This window comes from Mytilus trossulus, chromosome 6 (assembly GCF_036588685.1).
Source record: "Mytilus trossulus isolate FHL-02 chromosome 6, PNRI_Mtr1.1.1.hap1, whole genome shotgun sequence".
In the NCBI taxonomy this organism is placed as follows: domain Eukaryota; kingdom Metazoa; phylum Mollusca; class Bivalvia; order Mytilida; family Mytilidae; genus Mytilus; species Mytilus trossulus.
The window spans coordinates 83,823,262-83,849,532 of NC_086378.1; the positions used below are offsets into that span (position 1 = coordinate 83,823,262).

At 34.7% G+C, this 26,271-nt stretch overlaps 1 protein-coding gene across 4 annotated transcripts; it reads left to right on the plus strand.

Annotated features, from left to right (window-relative positions):
- On the plus strand, positions 1–25,705 carry LOC134722055 (carbonic anhydrase-related protein-like). 4 transcript variants are annotated; one of them, XM_063585493.1, is made up of 10 exons: positions 1–94; positions 3,101–3,223; positions 10,071–10,265; positions 12,637–12,672; positions 13,436–13,557; positions 14,120–14,215; positions 14,931–14,996; positions 15,471–15,522; positions 24,799–24,914; positions 25,523–25,705. In XM_063585493.1, exons 1-10 carry the CDS (start codon positions 16–18, stop codon positions 25,655–25,657), a joined length of 1,020 nt encoding a protein of 339 aa, XP_063441563.1. In that variant the 5' UTR covers positions 1–15; the 3' UTR covers positions 25,658–25,705. The 4 variants fall into 4 exon arrangements, with proteins under 4 accessions (XP_063441563.1, XP_063441566.1, XP_063441565.1 ...); XM_063585496.1 differs by lacking the exon at positions 1–94 and adding an exon at positions 999–1,020; XM_063585495.1 differs by lacking the exon at positions 1–94 and adding an exon at positions 1,667–1,724.
- Positions 25,706–26,271: the final 566 nt, after the last annotated feature.

Consider the following 26,271-nt stretch of genomic DNA (forward strand, 5'->3'; position numbering starts at 1 on the left):
GAATATGATTTGAAAATGAATTTTTGCAGAAATATCCTAAAAAAGATCTGGCATTGTCTGAGAATCGTGTGTGTTACACAAATGTCATATTCACGTAAGTATATTACGACCATAGTTTGCTGCTGAATCATATCATATATGTACTACTAATATAGGCCACTATACTCAAGAGTGTGTACATACACACCACATCTTCCTATATTTATAAACATAATACTTTATGATAAATATATCATGATCGTCATCTTCATCTTCACGGATATCACAAGTCAATGAAGAAGTTATTATATATAGTCTGATTGGTCGGTGTTTAACGCCACTTTCAGCACTATTGTGCTATTTCATGCGGTCAGTTTTTATTAATGTAGGAAGCCGGAATGCACGGGTAGAACCACCGACCTTTGAACTTTGACAGGAAAACTGAAGATTAATATATAGTCTGCCTGGAATATCTAAGTATAATAGTATGAAATTCACGGGGAAATGCAATAAGTTATGTTTGTTTTCCTGACAACCAAATAAAGACAACTCTTTTATGTTTCACATGATAAAAACAGACATAATCAATCTCAAAGGAACAGTTAACCACCACACCAATGCTGAAACAATCCGTGCGACCTTTGTAACTTAGATATGTCATGGAAGCCTGAAAGACTTATATTGACTTTCAATTTACTTCCATGATTGGCTAAACAGAAGCCGGACAATTGCACCGTATAAACACTAGAAGCAATTGTTAAAATTGAAGACAGAGATCTAGTCAGATCGAGACACCTTTTAAAAGAACACATTTTAGATTATAAATGCATTATAGACCTTCTTATTTATTTTAAAAAGTCTTTCTTTAAACAAATACCACCTTTATCTAGATTAAGATGTTTTACAACAGGTATATAATATAAGTAAACAATTCAAATATTTTAGCACTGTAATAAACTTTCAAATTGACCTTTAAACATGTTTCAAGTGTCTTTTCTTGTGACATCATCAATATATGGGATATATGTTCTTCAATGTTAGGTATGTGCAAAATACAAAGGGGGTAAGTTTTGGTTTTTCTTTGATATAAAAGGGGGTGAATCTATAAAGCTGAAACTGAACTAAACTGTTTGCTGGTTATATTGTGCTGATATTTGGAAAACAAACAGGTGGAAACGGTAATTAGTTAAAGCAATGATATTTATAGATATTTGACAGGAGTGCATCGTGTATTATTGAAAATGGGGGTGGGGGGGATGTCCATGTATGTCTTCATAATTGAATAAATACTGCCGAGCGGACCTGAACAAATGTATTCTTAGAACAAGTATAGTATTTCGTGAAAACATGAGACTAATCTCTTTTTTTCTTGGCGATCCCCACATGTATCCGCCACTGGTTAACATTCAAAACTAATACACACTATGTGATCTATGATAACTTAATGTTGATGGATTGTATCACTATATATATTTCAATACATGAAAACAATTGCGTAACAATACTCCATAAATACTTCGTATCTGTACACTGACAATAATCAATAATAATTTGTACGACTTTAATTTAAACCTTTCATCAAAGCAATTAATTCTAGTTTATGGATGCAATCGGTTTAATATGTAATAATTTCTTATTTAAGTTAAACACGCCCTTATTAACTCTAAAAATATAAGACATTTGTCAAAGAAGACGAACAAGAATGTCTACTTCTTCCAAGTTAAGAAGAGCAGGAGCTTTTCATAGTATGTATTTTTGTGTTGTGACTATTTATGTTGTTACTTTAGCAGTGTTTTCTGTTCGGCTTGAAATGTAACTCTGAAATGATTGAATTCTGCTATTTTTTATGTATTGCATCCGTTGTCCAAAAGAGATTCATGGATGCAGATGTTGGTGAGCAAAGAATCGTGAATTTCTGATATTTGAGACAAAAAGTCAAAAATAAACTTGTATAGCTGACCCTGCGATATGGGCTTTATTCATTGTTGAAGGCCTTAAGGTGACCTATTGAAAATTATTGATTTTGTGTCATTTGGTCTCTTGTGGAGAATTGTCTCATAAGCAATCCTACCACATCTTTTTTTTTTTGAAATTGTCTCAGTGAAATTTCTAGAGAAAAACACGCACATTTTTTATATAAGAATAAGGAGATTGTGTTTGATTGTCAAATAGACATACACCAATATATTTAAAGAGCAGCATAAGTACCGAAATAGGCAATGAATATTTAAAGATCATGCTAATGTTAAATTGATAACTTCAAGGATTTAGTTTATGCAAAGGGCCAATATCCTTACATTTGTCTTATCTTAATTTATGAGGTATACAAACAACAACACCTTAAACATTAGTATTTGATATCCCGTTTGTTAAAAGATTTTTACAGAAACAGTCAAACTTAAGAAGCCAATTTGTTAACTAATGACAGTTTATAAAGTAATTTATGATAACGCAATATCTCTATGCACTGTACAAGTCATACATATATGCCACATCCTCGTGAATTTTACGGACGTCATCACGATTAGATTCGATTGTTTTTAGGATTGATTTATATATAGATGACAACGAATATGCTCTAAGAGTAACCACAATTCCATCATAGTTTTCGCGAATTCGACACCACATAAATCATCGAATCATCAGTAGCATAAGTAATAAGACGGGTGTCAAACGTGTAGCAGAATCTACTTACACATGCGAAGCCCATGAAATCACCAGGTGTTTGATGCGGTTCGTGTTGCTTAGTTTTTTCTTTTCATTTCTATGTTGTGTTTTGTAGACGGTTGTTCAACCTTCCGTCATTTTTTTCAGGGGTTTGTACGTTTATTCGTGAGTTTGGTTATCCCTTTGATATCTTCCGCCTCTCTTTAACATCATATAAAAGCTATAGAATAACAATTCCAGTTAGAATATAGATAGATATAGGAAGATGTGGTGTGAGTGCCAATGAGACAACTCTCCATCCAAATAACAATTTAAAAAGTAAACCATTATAGGTTAAAGTACGGCCTTCAACACGTAGCCTTGGCTCACACCGAACAACAAAGAGTACATTTACTTTGGTACAAAAGACTAGTTATTGTATCTAGACGTGTAAGCAATAATTGTTTTTTTGCAGAATCTGAAGATGTACCGAGTCGACCTGTGAAACGGACTAACAGTAGCAGCTGGATGATAAACATTGTCAGAACAATCAGATTCAAACATGATGCACTGAAGGATCATGGATATTGGTATCTCAGTAAGTCAATGTTATCAAAACAATTAGATTTAAACATGATGCACTGAAGGATCATGGTTATTGGTATTTCAGTAAGTCAATGTTATCAGATCAATTAGATTTAAACATGATGCACTGAAGGATCATGGTTATTGGTATCTCAGAAAGTCAATGTTATCAGAACAATTAGATTTAAACATGATGCACTGAAGGATCATGGGTATTGGTATCTCAGAAAGTCAATGTTATCAAAACAATTAGATTTAAACATGATGCACTGAAGGATCATGGGTATTGGTATCTCAGAAAGTCAATGTTATCAAAACAATTAGATTTAAACATGATGCACTGAAGGATCATGGTTATTGGTATCTCAGAAAGTCAATGTTATCAGAACAATTAGATTTAAACATGATGCACTGAAGGATCATGGGTATTGGTATCTCAGAAAGTCAATGTTATCAAAACAATTAGATTTAAACATGATGCACTGAAGGATCATGGGTATTGGTATCTCAGAAAGTCAATGTTATCAAAACAATTAGATTTAAACATGATGCACTGAAGGATCATGGTTATTGGTATCTCAGAAAGTCAATGTTATCAGAACAATTAGATTTAAACATGATGCACTGAAGGATCATGGTTATTGGTATTTCAGTAAGTCAATGTTATCAGAACAATTAGATTTAAACATGATGCACTGAAGGATCATGGGTATTGGTATCTCAGAAAGTCGGGGTTGTCAGAACAATCAGATTCAAACATGATGCGCTGAAGTATCATGGGTATTGGTATCTCAGTAAGTCGAGGTTTTAAGAACAATCAGATTCAAACATGATGCGCTGAAGTATCATGGGTATTGGTTTCTCAGTAAGTCGAGGTTGTCAGAACAATCAGATTCAAACATGATGCGCTAATGGATCTTGGTATTGGTATCTCAGTCATCACTCAGAACAATCAGATTCAAACATGATTAATGGAATTTAAAAATGTTAGCTCCAAGAGAAAATAATCATGCCGTTCCTCCACAACTTATGAATGGTTAGAGCCATAACATTGAGCCAGTGGTCGGGGGTCAAATGAAGACATGTTAATACTTCGTTGAGAACATTAAAGTATAAACCATGATCAGTTAGAGTATAATCAACTATAATTTCAACTTTAGAAAAAAATGTTTTCCGTTTTAAAAATCGCATTAAGTAAATACAAATATGCATGTATGCGTAAATGAATTGACAAATAAATAAATTCAAAGAGGTATTATCTTTCAGGTAACAAAATAATAATGTTTATAAATAAGTAATTTTGGGAACACATAACAATAATATCCGATTTGTCATCGAACGCACCGATGACAACAACTCATTTTGATCTAATAAAATTTTCCAACATGAGTTCAGTGTTAGCCACAACGATAGCTAATAACAGAAAAAGGATAAGAAATCAAGTTCTTAAACGTAGAAGCAGCTTTGTTAAAATACGCAAAGTTGGTTTTATAAGTGATGTAACTGTTGGAGAATTCCTGGAGCATTTCATTTACACAAGTAAGTCAAACAATTGACGGGTTTGCTACAGGGGAATTCCTGGAACATTTCATTTACACAAGTAAATCAAACAATTGACGGGTTTTCTATACGGGTATTCCTAGCACATTTCATTTACACAAGTAAGTCAAACAATTGACGGGTTTTCTATAGGGGAATTCCTGGAGCATTTCATTTTCACAAGTATAAAGTCAAACATAGATGGGTTTTCTGTAGGGGAACTCCTGGGGCATTTCATTTACCCAAGTAAGTCAAACAATTGACGGGTTTTCTATCGGGGAATTCCTGGAGCATTTCATTTACCCAAGTAAGTCAAACAATTGACGGGTTTTCTTTTGGGGAATTCCTGGAACATTTCATGCCTTTCAATTACACAAGTGTAAATTGTAAAACTCGAGCGTGAAATTGTTTGCTGATGACTGCCTGTTATACCGTCCTATAAGATCCACTAGCGATTCCATCAAGCTACAAGATGACCTTGATAAATTAGAAAAATGGGAAAATGATTGGCAAATGGCGTTCCACCCGCAAAAATGTACTACCATCCATATCAGCAAGAAACGCAAACCCACCATATGCGAATACCATCTGCATGGCCATACCCTTGAAAGCGTCCCAGGCGGGAAATACCTTGGCTTATACATCAGCAAGGACCTGTCTTGGCGTGAGCACATCAACCAGACCACAGCCAAAGCCTCCAGATCTGTTGGATTCCTGCGAAGGAACCTCCGGAGTTGTCCTCAGGAAGTAAAAAGTCAAGCATATACGACTTTGGTAAGACCCGTCCTTGAGTACGCCAGCGCTGTCTGGGATCCCTACCAGCAACAACAAATTCAACAACTGGAAAACGTACAACGCCAGGCTGCTAGATTCGTAATGGGGGACTTTTTCTCAAGGGAACCAGGCTGTGTGACTAAAATGACTCAGCAACTAGGTTGGGAACCACTGGAACATAGGAGAGCCAGGAGCAGAGTCATCATGTTCTACAAGATAATAAACCATATTGTAGAAGTTCCTGTTCACCACCTGCTCTGCCATCATGATACCAGAACCCGTGGTTCCATATCAAATAACATCAGACAGATAAGGACCAGACTGGACTGCTTTAAATATTCGTTCATCCCAGCCACCATCATATCCTGGAACAACATACCTCCAGATATCCGAGCTTCCCCGTCTGTGGAACACTTTCGACACGCCATCCAAGATGTCAGCGTGTCGACACTACTCCACATCTAAATTACAGCACCGTTTTTAACTGTACATACAGATCTCTTTTAATTGTACATACTTGAAGGTTTTTAGCTGTTCACTCACGCTGGAGTATATACACTCAAATATGAGTCCACTCCTTGACGGGAAGAGAGAGAGAGAAGTAAGTCAAACAATTGACGGGTTTTCTATAGGGGAATTCCTGGAACATTTCAGTTACACAAGTCACGAGTCGAACAATTGACGGGTATTCTATAGAGGGATTCCCGGAACATTTCAGTTACACAAGTAAGTCGAACGCTTTCTGTCATGTATGATTTTTAATTTTAGTTCATTTTCCTTGTACAGTACACTTTTTGTTTAGAAGACAGCTGAAGCCCGCCTCCTGGTTTCGGAATGTTCGGCTGTTTTTTTGCTCTTTGGTCGTGTTGTTGTCTCTTTTTCACATTTCCAATTTTTATGCTCAATTTTATAAACTACTGGGATTACTAGAGAAATCGTTTGTTCAAGTTAACCAGTATCACAGCATCATATGACTGTTTTATGTTTAAATCAAATGGTTTGAAGATATAAACAATTTGTAGACGATTACAACACGGTGTCAGTCACTAAAATGGGTTATGAATTTATTGTAGTTGAGGAAGAAACATATTTCGGATTTTTTATGAAATATTTTTTTTCATTGTTTATAAAATTTATACCAAACCTGAAAGATGGAGCTTCTGAAAGGTATCGATCTTGCAACGTATTCAGTTTTTAATACGCCCGTCATTTTGACGGGACGTAAATTATGGTAAACAAACCATCGTCCGTCCGTCTGTACAGGGTAAACATGTCGCACCGTAACTTGAGAACGATTTATCCAAATTCCATGAAACTTAATATAGTAGTTTCTTATGATGGTCAAATAATCTGTTACACTTTTTGGTGAAAGTAAGATGTCGCGCTGTATCTCAAAATACTTATGATAATTGCTTAAAACTTTACACACTTCTTTCTTATACTAATTTTAAGATCTGTATACTTTTTGGTTTTGATTCGAACTTTTATTTTAGCGATATTTATTTTTTCTATAAAAAAAAAAGCGGGGGGTCAAATGTCCCGCCGTATCTCAAAAAACAATGATTTTTGCTTAAAACTTTTTATTCTTCTTAGTTATATTGATTTTAAGATCTGTATACTTTTTTGTGATAATTCAAATTTTTTTTATTTTAGAGTTATTGAGTGTTTTTGTTAAAAAAGGGGGGGGGGGGTTCAAATGTCACGCTGTGTATCAGAAACTATTTATGATTATTGCATGAAACTTTCACACAAGACGACGAGAGTATCATGCGGTCATGGCGCAGCTGTTTATTTATTGTTGTAATACATCTCTTACCAAAAGTTTCCACTATGCACTCAAAAAATTGAGAATTGAGAATGGAATTGGGGAATGTTTTATACATATTTTTATGGCTATTATACGACAGACGGATCATTATGACCAATTTGGTTGATTGTTTCCAACTTCATAATGCGATAGTTTTTGGAGAATTATTTTGGTATGTATAAAACATTTAAAAGTGTGGAAGAAGGAGGGGGGTGTCACTGTCCCCTAGCGTGTCCCAGTGTCCTTAAATCCCAGATTTTACCCCCCCCCCCCCCCCCCCCAAAAAAAAAAAAAAAAACAAGTTCAGAAGTACGATCAAAATGTCATCATGAGTGATAACGTCGCTTGAAGCAGTTTTCAACATGTCGCAACAATAATAAGAATGTGTTCATATTACAAAGATGTCCCACTCGCACTTTTTTTCTATGTTGAGTTGACCGTGAAATTGGGATAAAAACTCTAATTTGGTATTAAAATTAGAAAGATCATATCATAGGAAGTATGTGTACTAAGTTTGATTGGACTACAACTTCATCAAAAACTGCCTTGGCCAAAAACTTCAACCCGAAACGTGACAGATGGACGAACGAAAGCACGAACAGACGAACAAACGGACGTACAGACCGTTAAGTGGGGTGGGGGTTGGTGGGCTGGGGCATATGACTGTTGTTTTTACTTCACAATCTCTACAGAACATTTTTTGGAATGTTCATGAAAAAACCATACTTTTCAATTCTATACAGTGTGAGGAAAACGTTAAAATACGTGAAATTGTTTAAAACTAGTATACATGTATATATAATGAGCATACCAATGCAAAATAAACAAATGTTTTTAAAGGCATGAATAATAACACGCTTTGGAATCATTATGTAACATAAGACAAGTGTATAAAAAGAAAAGATTACAAATTTTAAAAAAATCTTCTTCAACAACTGTTTTTTTATGGAGCCTAGGCCATATAAATGTATTTTCTGTTTTGTGTAGTGTTAATGAACTATTGTTTCCTAATGAAGCCCAGTAATATCGATATAGCTTTCCTCATCCCATATGCTATTTATTATCATTTAACGTGTTGTATTTTCATTAGGGATACGTTATACTGTTATAATTATTGATTCATTCACGTCAGAGTCTCAAATGAAATGCTTTGTTATATACGAGGATACTAAACGATATTCATAACACAACAACATATACATTGAAGGTCACGCCTAATTTTTGAGTTGTATTTCATCTATCTCAATTCAATTGTTAATTGCTGTTGATGTTGTGGTAGCTTTAATATGACATAAGAACCAATTTATTTTTATTATTTTCATAATTCCAAAACGTTTCTGGGTCTTTACTATGATGGTTTAGTTACTTAAATGTATAAATAATTGTTGTATTTTTAAAATCCTTCATTAGACGTGACATATATAATTTACTATCCAAGAATATTTTCAATTGCTTCATTCGTATCTTTTTAGTCCTTCTAATTTTCAATTTTTAGCTCACCTGGCCTAAAAGGCCATGTGAGCTTTTCTCATCACTTGGCGTCCGTCGTCGTCGTCGTCGTCGTCGTCGTCGTCGTCGTCTGTCGTCGTTAACAATTTTTCAAACATCTTCTCCTCTGCAACTACTGAATGGATTTGAATAAAACTTAGCATGATTGTTCCTTAGTATATCCTGCACAAAGTGTATGCTTCGATTTTTGATCCGTCAAAAAACATGGCCGCCGTTACTTAAAATAGAACATAGGGGTCAAATGCAGTTTTTGGCTTATATCTCAAAAACGAAAGCATTTAGAGCAAATCTGACGTGGATAAAAATGTTCATTATGTCAAGATCTATCAGCCCTGAAATTTTCAGATGAATCAATCAACCCATTGTTGGGTTGCTGCCACTTAATTGGTAATTTTAAGGAAATTTTGCAGTTTTTGGTCATTATCTTGAATATTATAATAGATAAAGATACACTGTAAACAGCAAAAATGATCAGCAAAGTAAGATCTACAAATAAGTTAATATGACCAAAATAGTCAATTGACCCCTTAAGGGGTTATTGTCCTTTAATGACAATTTTTCACAATTTGTTCATCATATTTGCTAACTTTAAAAAATCTTCTCCTCTAAAACTCCTCAACCAAATTCAACCAAACTTCAACTGAATGATCAGTAGGGTGTATAAAATAAAGTTTGTGCTTTATTTTTTATTTCGTCAAAAAACATGGCCGTCATGGCTAAAAAAGAACATAGGAGAAATTGATTTTTTTTTTGCTTTGAAGAAAATAGGACGATTCAAAGGACATTTAAATAAATTGAAAAGCCAAAATAATTATTGATGAGAGATTTAACAAAAAAAATTAAGGTGAGCGATTCAGGCTCTTGAGAGCCTCTTGTTAATAAACATGTGGTCTTCAAAGTACACATACTATCCGCAAAGGTTATTGCATTTGATTGATAATTTGATATTAACGTATTTGATGTTTTTACTTTCTTTGTGACATATATTCAGATAATCAGTATACACACGATGGTACGTACATCATCACCTGGGTATACGAAACATGTTTAATTGGAAATGTTTCATATTCCTTACTACATACAGATAATCCATTCTATTAGTAGTGATGAAACTTAAATATGAAATATAAATCCGATCATATACAATTACAGAGATAAAACAGTTATTTGTTTATTAACACATATGGATCATCTTAAACGATGAATGATAAATTTCTGTACCAATTTTCAGAGTCATCAGAATGGAGCACACAATTTCCGGATTCGAATGGACAAAATCAGTCACCTATAAATCTTGTGTCTAAGACAGCAGTGTACGATCCGAAGTTTAAGGAGAAACTTCTATCAATTTCATATTCTTCGTCGAGGGAAACAGACTTCTTAAATAACGGACAAACTGTTGTTATCTACCCGAAATCTAGAAACGGTAAGTCTTTTACTATCTCGTTCTCTCTTGTCGCATAGATGTGATTCGTCGACTGAGTAATATACAAAACAAAGATGTGGCACGATTCTCAATGAGAAAAATCTTCACAAGATACCAAATGACACTGAAATTAACACCTATACTTAACCGTACGGCCTCTAACCATGAACAAAAATTTATGCATACGACTTAAAAGAATTTTACTTAACGAAGGGACTTAGTGAAATCTAACTATGGGGAACATTTTATATATGCATCAGGGTCCTGATGACCTTTAAATAGAGATTCAAAATATATATATTTCTACAGCGGGACAAGTAGTGGGTGACCTGACAAAACCGGTTTTACTGAATAGGAGTAGTGGAGGAGTAACATTTATAGCCACTTTAACTACCAGGGTTGCGTTCAACATCGTAGCAGCTAAATAATGCTACGTAGTGCTACGTAGATTTGTGACTATTGAACGTGTGGCTAGCCTAGCTGCTATCAATATCTATGTAGCAGCTAGGCTAGCTACACGTTCAGTGTTCATAAATCTACGAAGCCCTATGTAGCCGCTACGATATTTAACGCGGCCCAGGCAATGCTTGCGAACGTAAGGTTTCGGAGGATTCCGAGGATGTTGTCAAGCATATCCAAAGTTTTAGCCGTCTACTTGTCGTTACTTTTTGCTGATTTACTATCAATGTGCCGGAGGTCATATCGGACTTAAGTCAAACTCTTTACTGTAAACTATAAAATATTATGTTCATGTTCATGTTTATTAAAATCGTGTTTGATCAATGACATTTTGAAATAGAAATAAAAATGGAAAAATTATCAGCTTAAAAAAGTTCAAAATGAAATAAGAATGCGAAGTCAAATGTTATAGGACAACCTTGTGGATAGACAGATGGAGGGGCCTTAAGTATTGCAAGAAACGAGTGCCTATGTGTGGTCTCACAGCTTCATTCGACGTGTGTTCTTTGAAATTTGTTAACAACACAATATCGTATATATATCTTACTAGAATTTTTATTCTGAATGCAAATATTTGACCAAAACTGAAGTTGTTTAAAAGTTTCCTGCCCGTTTGGATTAGTTATAAAGCAACAGTTTTATAGTCGAAACGCAAACTCGATGGAAACTAAAACTAAGTATTATCTTTAAGACACACATTTATTCAATTTGAATGAAATTAGACCATGGAATGCATTATTTAATCAACATTGTCCATAACAACAATCTAAGCACAAACTAATATTTCGATTTCATGAAAATATTGGCAAATTTTTGTAAAACTTCTTTCCAGAATTATATAGTCTATTGAATCAACAAGTCTTTAAAAGATGTTTTCCTCTGAAAGCTATGGTAATCATCGTGACCATAAACAAATAACAATAAAGACATGATATGTGTAATACTGGTAAAAATATTATATTATTTTATATTATATGTTATGTCGGTACAATGATGTTTCGTAATTGATTCTTTCATTACACTGTCATGATTACAAGTTATTAAATTCATATACCAAAATAACTATTAACATTTATCAAATAACATGATACACTATATATGACCCGAATAATATTGTTGTAATTTCCGCTCCCTATTGATGGTTTCTAAAGTAGATTGTCCGCATAATCGTTGCAATTATTAGTAGATACAAAACAACATTTGTTTGCTGTCTTTTCGCAAGCAAGAAACGAGAGCAATTTGTAGACAGAAGCTTATTCGATTTATTTGTTCTTCTCAAGTTTTTTTTATTGATCCCTCATTTTCTTACATTGTAAAAGGGAAATTGACCGTATCTCTTTTGTTATAAATTGCTTTACGAAGTAACATCCCCTTAAATCACAAACAACAAAAACTTCAAAATAGGGACATTAAATTCGATGCCTGTAAAGAGATAGTGCCACGCTTTCTACATGTTAAAGAATCCTTTTAACAGATCTTTGAGGGTTAAGTTGATGGCCTGTTGCAAGACAAAATATCCGTTTCTATCAAGAATACCAATTACATTGTTTTCCAATTGTAGTCCAATATATTACTACTTTCATTCCTTTCGTTCCACCTTACATCACCTAACTATTGTAGTATTTGTTAACTGTTTCTCGTCCTGATAATGCATGAAATTGCAAGTTTCCACAGCAATCATTCAAATAATCATAAAAGACAATACAATATTACACTTTGGGAGAGAAACATTGTAGCTAGACAAATGCATGGAGAATCTTTAGTAAGTACTGTTGCATTTGAGGAACGAGTCTTTACGTGAGAAGGTAAAATGATAATATAATTGAAATATACTTTTATTTGAGGGAGTAATACACCTTTCCTATATTGGTCTCAGATATAATTAATAGATATATATCAATTATTGTTATAGATACATCAGTTAGACAAGAACAAGCTGTTCGCTCAGGTAAGCACCCTTTTTTTTTCAAAGAATTATAAAATCATCTTTTCCACATGACAAAATTGAACTCCTGACCGCAACAGACAAATAATAAAAATTCTAGTGCTTATGCTCCCGGTTACTGGACACATATATAATTCATATTGTATCATGCGAAATAATGAAATGGCCTTACCAGAGTAACGAATTGACAAACCGATCAGTAATTAAACCACCGTAATTTGTACTTAAAAATCAAATGTCGATATCTAACTAACCATAAGAGTTGTAAGGAATTAGGTACATCGTATATCTATATAAAAGGGCACAAATGTAAATAATAACGTGTTACTGCAAGGCCTTCAAAATGAGCAAAACTTATAACGTGTATGCTACGAACGACGGTTTTTTTTAAAACTACAACAATAAAACGAATAAAAGCAACTAATTACATGCTCATATATGGTGTGTGGCGAAAACGTAATAAATGTGCCATGGCAAATCATGATATTGATTTGTGTCTTGTTTTAACCCAACATGAATTGTAAAAAATGAGAAGTCGATTTGAAAAAGTGACTTTCACCTCTATTTCTGTGTGAAATGCTTTTGAAAATGTTTTGTTCGCGATACAAATACAAAACAAAAAAGTTGATAAATAACACCACAAAAAAAAAAAAAAAAAAAATCATTATATTAGGAGCATATAAGGGTTTGGATTTCACTTGTTGCATTGCGATGTATATTATTATTATCTTTTACCAAATAATGTTAAATGTTTTTTTCTCGCCAGTAATAACTGGTGGCCCGTTGGACGATGATGAATACGAGTTAGCCGAGATCAGATTCCACTGGGGACGGTGTAGCGGGAGAGGATCCGAGCATACAGTTAATGGAAAGGCTTTTCCTATGGAGGTAGGTATAATAATATATTGCCTATTATAAATATTCTCTGGGGGTTATTTTCGTGCAACGTGTTTTGCCATTTTTATTTCACGTGCAGACGTGAAAAGGGTTCGTTATTTACCGTGTTTCGTGAAATCGGTAAAAAGATCAACGTGCATGACATTTTTAATTGTTCGTTCATTGTGAAATGGCTATTTTATTTCGCGTTCTTCCGTGCAGAAACCCTCCTTTACGCCCCTCTTTTCTAAAAAAAAAAAAGTATGACCGTAACTACAGTCTTTCCCTATAAATTTTATTTCTAATTTTAAATTTTCTCTTATCCCATACAGTGAATAGAAAGGCTTAAAAAATTGCTATGGAGGTAATTCCTATAATTACTTACTGAATACAGATTATACGTGTTTTATGAAAAGTATCATAATGACAGTAACTGCAATGATTTCTAACAAATTTTATTTCGTAGTACAATGTATATTATATCTTATTTCAATTAAGTAAGTCATTTCTTGGAGCTATATAAACTATTTTCGTGATATTTAAGAATTTAACATCATTTTTTTCGTTTGAACAGCTGCAGTTTATACATTGGAATTCAACACTTTATCAAAATTTAGAAGAAGCTACCGGGAAAGATAATGGAATTGCAGCAATTTGTTTGTTTGTGCAGGTTTGATCATATTCATGATAGCGTTATTCTAATTATTTTGTATTGTTACAACAATGAACATTAAGACCATTTTAACTATAGTCTTTCTTGTATAGAATAACGTTATTTTCAATCTAGAAATAGCAAACTATCGTCATCTTAAAAATATCGTGTTTTCATTTCCTACAAGGTTATTATACTTAATTCATCTGGAAGAAAAACAAATGTTAACTTAACTTCTGATCAACATGTCTATTTTCGATTAGGTTTTTATGTCAAATGTGAAAGAATTTGAGCGGAAAAAACAATTTAATCTTTATGACAAGGAATTCAATTGCTTTTAAAATTACTGAAATAATAATGTCATTGCCTCTTTTTTCACTAGCATTTTTTATATATGATATTTTGTTTATTTTAATGGGATGTTCTATTGCAAAAATAGATCATAGTCATGCTTAAATATGCCAACAATGTTTCTGTACGGATTGTATTTTTTAAACATTGCCAAAATGGGGATACAAAGTCATGCGTTTGCATGTCAGCTTCCTACTGTTGAATTTAATTCTACCCTGTTCATTGATAAACTTATGTTTTTTGCCTGCACAAAAAAGGAATGTTCTCCAATATGTGCGTACACTTGTCTGGTCGTCGATACAGTATCAGGTTCCTGTTTGGGTTTAGGGTAGACAACCACGACACTTAGTACATATAACAATTCCCACGTGAACTTTTTCAGATTGGTCGAGAAAACCCAGCATTTAAAGCTCTTATTGCGGATTCCTTAGATGATATATTGTACAAGGTAATATTTTTTTCTATCATGATTAGATAAAACATTTGCATGATAAAATTGAAACCCATTTCATCTCAAAAATGAATTGTCCCAAAAACATCTTCCGTACTATTCTTTATCAATTGTTGGGACTCGTTTCAATGATTTTCGATTGAAACTTGATCAACTGAAAGGTTAATGTAATTGTTTCCCTGCAGGCTTTTATTCATATGTTGAATTTTAAATGAATATGAAATAAGGAGATTTGGTATGATTTCCAAATGAAGCAGGTTTAAGCAATTTCATAGTGTAATTCGCTCTCAAACGATAAACATTGATATGTTCATCTTTTAACAAGACCTTGCTTCCTGTTCATCTTTTTTTTGGAATATGGTTATTTTTGCTTTCCACCCTATCAGATATTTATCCAATGGGATATATTTTAAAGAACTATGATAAAGCATGCTATTACACGAAATATATAAATTTAATTCAAATTTTCAGGGTAGACAAAAGACAACGTATGCGCCTTTCAATCCGGCCTCCTTATTACCAGGTAGATATTACATTTATATGTTTGAGCATTTTTTTTTAATGTTTGATGTTTGATAAATTCAGACTTACAGCTAGAGAATTACAGGATGACATTATAATTGACTTTTTCAACATTACCCTCGTGGTCTTGCAGTAAAAAATCAGTGGTATTACTTAAGAACACCCTTATAGTATTGCAGTCTACCAGCAGTGATATTGCTCCATGGATACTATTTGGGCCTGCAGAACACCAGCAATTAGGGTATTTCAGTGGCTTTTCTCTATGGTATCCTTGTGAATTTGCAGTCCACACGCAGTGCTATTATTCCAGAATCATATGCATGTTGCAATACACCAGTGGTGACTCCTTTAGGTTCTTGAGTCGTCCACTAATTAAATTTTCAATTTGAACAAATTTCAATCACAAACACGAGTTGCAAGATTTCATTACTGACGAATTTAATTTAAAACCTTCGCACTGTACCTGATTTAGTTCATTATTCATATGCAATCCGACTGGCTACGTTATCACTGGCGATCTTAACATGATCAATAACACTTCCCTGCGAAAAGTTTTATCTGTTCAAAACTGAATGGGTCTATTTATACAAATTCTTCATCAATCGAGACCCAAATCTTGAATATATCCTATCTCCATAACAAATAGGTGGTTGTCCCCGCAGATTAAACACCGAATAACATATTTTTTTGCTTGTAAACGCATACACCTATAAAGAGAATTGCTTGATAAATGGAGTAGGTATTGGCAAAATACTTGCAAACTCATCATTTATACTTCTACGACACTTACCTAGAAGGAAATCCTGAAAAGTCTTTTCCATGTTCCTTTAGAATACCAGCCAAAGATGAAAAACTGGATTTTCTTTCACTGTGTTGTAGCCCTAAATTGCACGCTCTTCAACTATATACTTTATTTGGCCATTTTAACTTTTTTGGATTCGAGCGTCACTGATGAGTCTTATGGAGTTTCACGGATTTGGCTATACTTTTTGGACCTTTTGGATTATTAGCTCTTCATCTTTTATATAAGCTTTGGATTTTAAAATATTTTGGCCACGAGCATCACTGAAGAGACATGTATTGTCGAAATACGCATCTGGTGCAAGAAAATTGGTACCGTTAATTTAATTACTACCACTGGGTCGATGCCTCTGCTGGTGGACTATTAGTCCCAGAGGGTATCACCAGCCCAGCAGCCAGTACTTCGGTACTGGCATGAAAATACGGATTTTTTTGTGTTATTAAATTTGCTGTTAGAAAATATCATAAATTATTATCAATTAAGGAATGTATCTCCCTCATGCAAAGCTCTGATTCCTTTCACGGATTTGGCTATACTTTTTGGACCTTTTGGATTATTAGCTCTTCATCTTTTATATAAGCTTTGGATTTTAAAATATTTTGGCCACGAGCATCACTAAAGAGACATGTATTGTCGAAATGCGCATCTGGTGCAAGAAAATTGGTACCGTTAATTTAATTATGTAGACGACATCATCGTCTGGCGTAACTTCAAAATTCCTGATATCTATGAAAAGTTGTTTTTAAACCACTAGGTTGATGCCATTGCTGGTGGAGTTTTAATTCTCTGATGGTATGACCATCCCAGTAGTCAGCACTTCTGCGCTGACGAATTATCATTGATATGGTCATATATAAATTAACTGTTTACAAAACTTGGATTTTTTTAAATACTAAGGTGCGTCTACCTTAGGAATAGAATATCTTAGCTGTATTTTGCAAAACCTTTTGGAATTTTGGTCGTAAATGCTCTACATTAATTTTATCAACAATTATAGATAAGCTGCAAAGTTCTTGTGAAACTATCTATTCTAGAGGTGGCGTGCATCAGATGTGGATACTAAAACAATCCGAAAGTCTTTTATGGTAAGTTAAGACTATGTCATATTACTTACTTATCCTCTTCATCCCAAGTGGGACATAAGGCCACAACAAACTGCCTCCACTTCTCTCTGTCCTTAGCCATGTACTGGGCTTGGCCCCAGGTGTAACCCATTGCTTCTAATTCTGCTGTTACAGTTCTTCGCCAGGTGATTCTAGGCCTCCCTGGTTTCCTTTTCCCTGGTGGTGTCCAATATAAAGCTGTTTTAGGTGTGCGATGTTGTGGCATTCTCAGTACATGGCCTAACCATCTAAATCTTCGTTGTTTGATTTCTGCTGTTATACTTTTAGCATTGCATTTCTTCAAAAGGCTCTTGTTGCTGATCTTATTTGGCCAGAATATTTTGTTGATTTTTCTAAGGCAGCTAGTATGGAAAGCATCTACTTTTTGAAGGTCACTCACTAAAACACGCCAAGTTTCCGAACCATACAGTAGGACAGATTTTACATTGCTGTTGTAAATTCGCAGTTTGGTCCTTAAACTGTACTGGTTAGACTTCCAGATTGTATGAAGTCTAGCAAATGTTGCACGTGCCTTAGATAGTCTTGCCTTTATATCCTTCCCTGTTCCATTATCTTTGCTTATGATGCTTCCAAGGTAGGTGAAATCGTCAACACTGTCCACTGGCAGATCATTGATTGTTATTGGTGTTGTATTTCTAGTGTTTATTGACATTACCTTGGTCTTCTTGGCATTGACATTCAGACCAGTTTGCTTTGCATAGTTGGTAAGTATGTTGGTCTTTTCTTGGAGGTGTTCACTTGTTGTTGACAATATGGCAATGTCATCAGCAAAATCAAGGTCTTCTAGCTGGTTAAACATGGTCCACTGGATACCCCTTTTCTTGTCTGATGTTGTATTTCTTTGTATCCAGTCAATAGCCAATAAAAATAGGATTGGTGACATAATACATCCTTGTCTTACACCAGATTTTACTTCAAAAGAGTCTGAGATAGAACTATCAAGGATAACACTGCATTCAAAGCTGCTGTAGAAGGCTTTTATTAGCATCAATATCTTAGGTGGAATTCCATATGAACTTACAATTTTCCAAAGAGTTTCTCTATGAATACTATCAAAGGCCTTTTTGAAGTCAATGAAATTAATGAAAAGTGGTGTGTTCCATTCAATGCATTGCTCGATGATGTTCCTCAGAGTGAAAATTTGGTCAATGCATCCTCTACCTCTTCTAAAGCCTGCTTGTTCTTCTCTAAGCTTTTCATCTACAATTTTATCAATTCTTTTGAGAAGAATTTTGCAAAAGACCTTACTAGGGACAGAAAGTAATGTAATCCCTCTCCAGTTGTCACAGTTGCGAAGATTGCCTTTCTTTGGTAATTTTACAATCAGGCCTTTGCTCCAGTCTGATGGAATGTCTCCTTCTTCCCAGATGACAAGGAAAAGATTGTGAAGTACTTTAGATGATGTTTCTAAGTCTGCTTTTAACATCTCTGCGTGAATGGAATCAATGCCTGGTGCCTTCCCTGTCTTCAATGATTTAATGGCATTTCTTACTTCATCTATAGTTGGTGGTTCTGTGTTGATGTTTAAATCATCTTCTGATGGTTCAGGGGTAGCTATAAAATCAGGCTCAGGGCAATTCAATACCTCCTTGAAATGTTGGACCCACCTTTCTGCTTGTTCCCTTTCTGTTTTCAATGCTTTGCCATTTTTGTCGTTTACGTGTGCTGTCTCTGCATTTGATGTTCCACAGAGTTGTTTGGTGATTTTGTAAACTGTACTTAACTCTCCAAGAATGGCTGCCTTTTCTGCTTCTTGTGCAAGGTCCTCCAAATATTGTCTTTTATCTTTTCTAGCACTTCTTTTAACCTCTTTGTCTTTTGCTCTGTATGTTACTTGCAGTTGATCTTGTAACCTTTTGGATTTTGCATTTACTGATTTTAGTTTAATAGTCTTTCTTTCCTCAATTTTTTGCCATGTTTCCGATGTTAACCAATCTTTGTTCTTTTTTGTCTTGTGACCAACTATCTTTTCTGCCGTCTTTACATAAATATCTTTGATGTTATCCCACTTCTCTTGTACATTTCCTTCTTCATCATCAGAGTTTTTTCAATTCTAAGCAAAAAGCTTTCTTGACGTTTGGTGACTTCAACCTTGCTGTGTCTAGTCTCTTTCTGTTCTGGTTTTCAATAGGTGCCTTTCTTAGTTTTAATTTGATGGTAGCTTTCAGTAGATAGTGATCGCTGTTTACATCTGCACCCCTGAGTACTCGTACATCTCTTAATGATCTACGCCACTTGTTGTTTACCAATATGTGGTCAATCTGGTTAACTGTTCTTCCATCAGGTGATTTCCATGTTAGTTTATGGATGTTTTTATGAGGAAAGATGGTCCCTCCTATCACCAGTTTATTGCAAAGACAGAGATCGATAGCACGTTCACCATTTTCATTTTTCACCCCGCAACCATGCCTGCCCATCACATATTCAGCATCAGTGTTGTCGGATCCTACTTTAGCATTAAGGTCTCCCATTATTACCAGCATGTCATGTTGAGGTACTTTGGAAATGGCAGTCTGAAGTTGTTCATAAAAATCATCCTTGGTCTCATCTTCAGCATCATTTGTTGGTGCGTAACACTGTATGATAGAAAGTTTACAGTAGTTGGAGTTAAATCTTGCTGTTACTAATCTTTCACTGATTGGTTCCCATTCTAGTAATGATTTTGCCTTTTCTTTGCATATAATTATTGCTACACCATTAATATGTTTGTCAATGTTTCCAGAGTGTAGGATGATGTTTCCACTATTTGTTCTTGTCTTTCCTGAGCCAGTCCAACGACATTCGCTCACACCAAGAATGTCTAACCTGTAGTGCTGCATTTCCTTGATGACCTGTGCAGTCTTTGATGTTTCGTACATGGTTCGAACATTCCAGGCTCCTATATGTATTTGTGCTTTAGGTCCTAGAAGACTCATATTCGTTTTCCTAGTTTCCACAATAGGGCTTTCACTAGGAGAAGTCATTCCGCTGTGGTTTGAGTCCCCCGTTGAACCTATAACAGAGGGTAATCTAATTTCATTTGTTGTGGTTTCTGTAACTGTAGTTGTTTTTACAGGATGGGGGAGTTAACCCCATGCCCAACACTCCAACCTGGAGGGCCAGGGAATTTGTAGTCAAGGTATCCATCCTCTAGAAGGGCTGCTGTCCTGAGCTTATGAATCCATTCTATCCAGGTTTGTTTTCGAAGTTTACCTTCTCCTAGATGAGTTGCCTTACTGGGCTACGACTCTCATCTAACCGCCTATTTACCCATAGCTGGGACAAGGTTGATGAGTGCTAGGGCATGTCCACACACCGGTGGGCCTACACACTGCATCTCTAGGGCCCTTGCTGCTCCGAGATCTCCTGCAGTTTAGCCTGAGGTGCTAGACCCCAGTTTACGTGCACTGTCGCGGGGAGGCACTGCAGGAGTCTTGATAGTGTAGAGGCTATGTACTGGCAGGAAAGACTTACACACTCGGCTTTCTTTTCCCACAACAAGTATGCTAGCCAGCGGTAGTTAACAAATCAATGAATTGTAACCACACTTGACGCATATCACTACCCTGTGGCATAAACCATTAGCGCACACTATGTCATATTACAAAAGTATAAAACTACGTGACTTTTCTACACTTTATACTAGTATTCCACATAACGAACTAAAACACAAATTGAAGAATTTTTCCTGCTTTGTTAAATAAAAATAATGGCAAATCTTCCCTCTTCTTGCCGACTTATTTTTTTAATTCATATGATACTACTCTCATATGGGAGCTTCTTCATAAAAAAATAAAGGAACTTTAATTTCATTTTCCGCTAAACAGATGATGTGCTCTCACTATATAATCCAAAGCTCGGTGACACTGTTGAACGCATCTATCCCATCTAATTTGAGGAAAAATTAACATCAAAAACTTTTAAGACTGCCTCATATCGTGACTTAAATGAAAATAGTTATCAAAAATACCAGGATTATAATTTTAAACGCCAGACGCGCGTTTCGTCTACCTATGGCTCATCAGTGACGCTCAGATCAAAATAGTTTAAAAGCCAAATAAATACAAAGTTGAAGAGCATTGAGGACCTAAAATTTCAAAAACAATTGTGCCAAATACGGCTAAGGTAATCTACTCCTGGGGTAAGAAAAGTACTGAGTTTTTCGAAAATTCTAAGTTTTGTAAACAGTAAAATAAAAATGACCATATAATTGATATTCATGTCAACACCGAAGTGCTGACTACTGGGCTGATGATACTCTCGGGGACGAAACGTCCACCAGCAGTGGACAACGAGGATCAGTTTAAAATAAATATTAACGACAGATCAGAAGGTTTCAACTTCCCACTTGTCGATTTCAATGTAGCAACATTCCAGCGGCACCTGCATATGGAGTATGTATCTATAAGTTACGATAATCCAGGGCTTTTATTTCCTTTTATGACTTCCTTGACAGAGGGTTGATGTTCTTATCCCGAATATAACCTAACGAATTAGATTTATCACCGGGTTTTTGCTAATACGAACAACACGACGGGTGTTAACCGTGTAGCAGATCTGCTTACCCCCTCCGAAGCACATGAGACCACTCCCGGTTTTAAGTGGTGGCCTTATTGCTGAGGCTTTAGTTTTCTACTAGTAGAATATGTTTTGTGTATTGTTGTTTTTCTTTTGGTCTTTTTCTTGCCATGGTGTTGTTAGTTTATGTTCTACAGTCCACTTGTAATGGCATTGTACTAGAATATCATAAGGATCTTGCAGTCTACTAGCAGTTATGTTGCTTAAAAATACCCCTTTGGATCTTCAGTTAACCAGCAAGGACAGTGCTCCAAAATATCTATGGGGTCATCTCGTCCATTATCAATGAATATTCACAGAATATTTGGGGTCATGCACTCGACAACAAGTGGCATTTCTCCAAAAGACATTGGATATGGTCTCTTGCAGTCCAACTACAATGCAGTTGCCCAGGATACCCATATGGGCCTTACAGTCCACGTATAGTAGAATTGCTCCAGAATTCTTTTCGGCTCTTATATTCCGCTAGCAGTTGCATGGTTCTAGAAGTTGCCCCGTGGCAACTTTCAGCCCACAAGCAGTAATGTTAGTCGAGAATAATACAAGTTCTTACAGTCCACTTTTAATTGCATTGCTCCAATATAAGTTTAGGTCTATGGATAACAAGATGTGCATCGGAAAGATTTTCTCAGTCGACTTATGACTTTTGAACACCGGTATACTACGTTTGCCTTTATTATATTTACCTTAGAATTCTTGCAATATTACTTCGTTTTACTTATTTACTGCTAATCTAAGATACAAGAGAAATGAAATATCATGACATACAAATGGATAGGCTACTGTGCCTTTTATACCTTTAATAATTTGTAAATCATTGGCTTTGTCATCTGTCCAATTATAGAAATAGAACAAAAAAGGAATATAGAAACTCAATTTGGCGTAGCTTTAAAAATAACAATATTATGTTGTTTATAGTGCATTGCTCCTATTACTGTATACAAACTCTTCGACATATTCTATTAGTTCTTCTCGTAATTATACAGATGCTTAGGTAGAACGGAAAGCAAACAAAAAATATAAATTAATAACCAGACATAATAAATCTTTATTTGTAAATTATTTTATAGAGATTATAGGAATAGTTTATTGAAATTAAAATGTGTTCAGCATGCTAAGGGGATGTGATGTATCAATATGATGTGATTAATTAACCAGATCATTGATTTTCTGATAAGATATTAGTGTATTTTATTAAATATTGCTACGGTTGACATCTGTATTAAATAAAAGATAAACCGTATCCAGTTTTATCATCTAGTTGTTCCATCAAGTGACCACATGGAGAATGTGAAATAGCCCACACTTATCAATCATCCAAATTGTATAAACGCAAACAACTAAATTATTCATATTGATAAAATAGCATTTAAAGGTGAAATTATCCTGTAAAGTATTGTATTCAATAAAGTCGGTAAAAAATTGTATAGAAGGTACATACAACCTCAAAAGTCGAAAAGAAACTTTCAACGCCATGCCTTAAAAAAGAAACAGAAAAACAGAAGTACTCAAAACACAATATAGAAAACAAAAAAAGACTAAGAAACATTTGCAGTTGATAGCTGGTGCTCCGGATGGGTAAGCAGGTCCTGCTTTACATGTGGCACCCGTTTCATTAGTCAGTATTTTTGTCAATAACCGTGGTTCATAATCAATGTTTACATGAATTCAAGACGGAGTTGTTGTTTCTATGTATACGACATCAGCACGGTCAACATGGTTTATCGTGTTCTCATGTTAGTTAAAAACCAGGTATTAAGTATCAGTCGGTAGGTCAGATTCGGAGAAGGGGCGGTATTACAGCTATCCGCTATAATATGTGAAACGGTTATTCCTCAACGGTCAACCGACTTGTGACGGTGTCCGTAAAACGTGTAATGCCATTAAAATAGTAAATGGGTGAAACCACTAGGCAGTGCTCTCTTCTCTATCAATATTGAATTATATTTTTCAACACTATGGTTGGTTCTTTTTTGTATTTGTTGCTCGTATTGGAATAAAATTGCTCCACGAGACTCATTGACCTCTGTTTTAGCGGTATACTACTGTTGCCTTTATTAGTCTCTCGGACAAGTCGTATTTTAGGTGTGTGTTTCACAATCCTCCAGACGGTCGACTTGAAAAGAAGATATTATGGGGGTTACGTTTTATAAACCGAACAATGTCACATTCAACAGGAACGAACTATCAATTCAAATTCATTTTTAGAAACGATGGTCTTCAGATATAACGCCTGGAAGATGACCATGTACATTGTATTTATTTCTGTACAAATTTGCTTGAAGTAAATAAAACATGATTCCCGATGGATGGTAAATCTAGAAGATAAGACTCAGGACACATGAAAATCAAGCTTCCTTCCCGGAGCAACAATACGACCTAAACCAGAAGCAAGAGTAGAAGCGGCATAATGTACACCCCCATCAGCGCACACAAAAAAAGAGTAAAATCACAAAAATAAAACAGCTTTATCGAATCTGCCGAAGTGTTTTGGTACTTTTATGTAATTCAAAACTACATTCCTATCCACGGATAAAGCCGTTTGGCGACTAAAGATATTATTCATAACTAAACTATAATATACGATTCAAAATCCACATATCTTATTAAATTTGTTTTCTTTCATGGAAGAGAATAAAAAAATTAAGACAAAGATGTGAAGTTTGAAGGTGTGAAAGTTCCTCGGAATCCAGTATGTTTGTGTTTTTACTTTTTAGTTGTTTTTCATTCATCAGTTACTTCGTTTGAAACGTGCTTATTTAATAATTTTTAAAACCTTGATATTTTTTTGTAGTTTCTGAGCTGTTACAGGATTACTGGGTATATGATGGATCTCTAACACATCCACCGTGTAGTGAAAATGTTACATGGATCCTGTTACGCTATCCACTGCTATTATCACAAGAACAAGTAAGTGAGATCATGTTATCTTCTAGTGAAATCATGTGACGTTATCAATACATTTATCACAGGAAAAGGCAAGTGAAGTCACGTTATGAAATACTGCCATAACTACTTAATATCCAGAGTCGTGTATGTAAAGAAAACAACTATGTTATTATAGTCACTATTAGATTAGCATCTTTTATCTTTTAGTTCTGTGGATTTATTTATTTCGTGACTCAGTAAAAGTTGCATTTTCGTGGATGTTTGATTTCGTGGTTTCGCCAAATTATACTTGTAAACTTTATTACAATTTTATCTCGTTGAACATTTTTGAAAATGCGAATGTATCCACGAAATCCACGAAATTTGGTATTTTACGAATAATAATGACTCAACAGTATATTAGACTCGGTACTACCGAGCAACTCATTCACATCCCAAATAATAATACATCTGTTATCAGCTCCTTGGTCGGGCTGTTGTCTTTATATGACATATTCCCCATTTCCTTTCTCAATTTGATTATCAGTGTTTCTTTCTCACTAAAATGTGTCCTTGGTCTTTTAATCATTGCTGTGTCTCAACTGTTCTTTCTTAAACATAACCCTTTGTTTTCTTTGTCTTTCTTTCAGGCTATGGATTTCCGTCGACTTAATACATACAGTCAAGAAACTAAAGTGACGAATGCTTATGAAGGCAAACTTGTAGACAATTTTCGTCCCATACAACCACTGAATGGCAGGAAGATCAGAGCATCGTTTCAGTAGAAGTTACAGCTATGACGACGCTTTTTATGATGAAATATTCAGACTAGTGTCTAAACAAAGGATGGTCAGCATGAAATATTTGTCATCGAACGTTAAGAAACCAGCAAACAATTAATCAATGAATATTAAAAGGCGTGATCAAATGACCGTTGTGGTATTTCTACGTAAACAACCAGGTCATTTTCGTTTTAAAACTAATGATGGACTGGTAGATAATCAGTAACTTGATTTAGATACTCTTATGTTCTCTTTGAACTAAAATTAAGCTAAAATATTAAATCCTATTTAGATTTTTTTCATAGTAGAATAATAGAGCTGGATTCTAAACCGTTAAATAACGACACAATCTAGGCTGAGTTCACATTTAACGTGCATTGTTTTAGCAGATGTATTTCAGTTGAATAATTTAATAGATGTACTATACTTATCCGTTTGTTCCTTTTATTTTTTCCTAAAACTTGATTTATCCTTTTGTTTCTTTCTGATGAAAAAATAATGATTTAATTATGAATATAATATAAAAGTAAATAATGAAATCCTTGAGAACTATATCTTAAACAAATCGGTGTTCATATTATTATCAAGTTCTGTCTCATTATTAATCATACTGTATA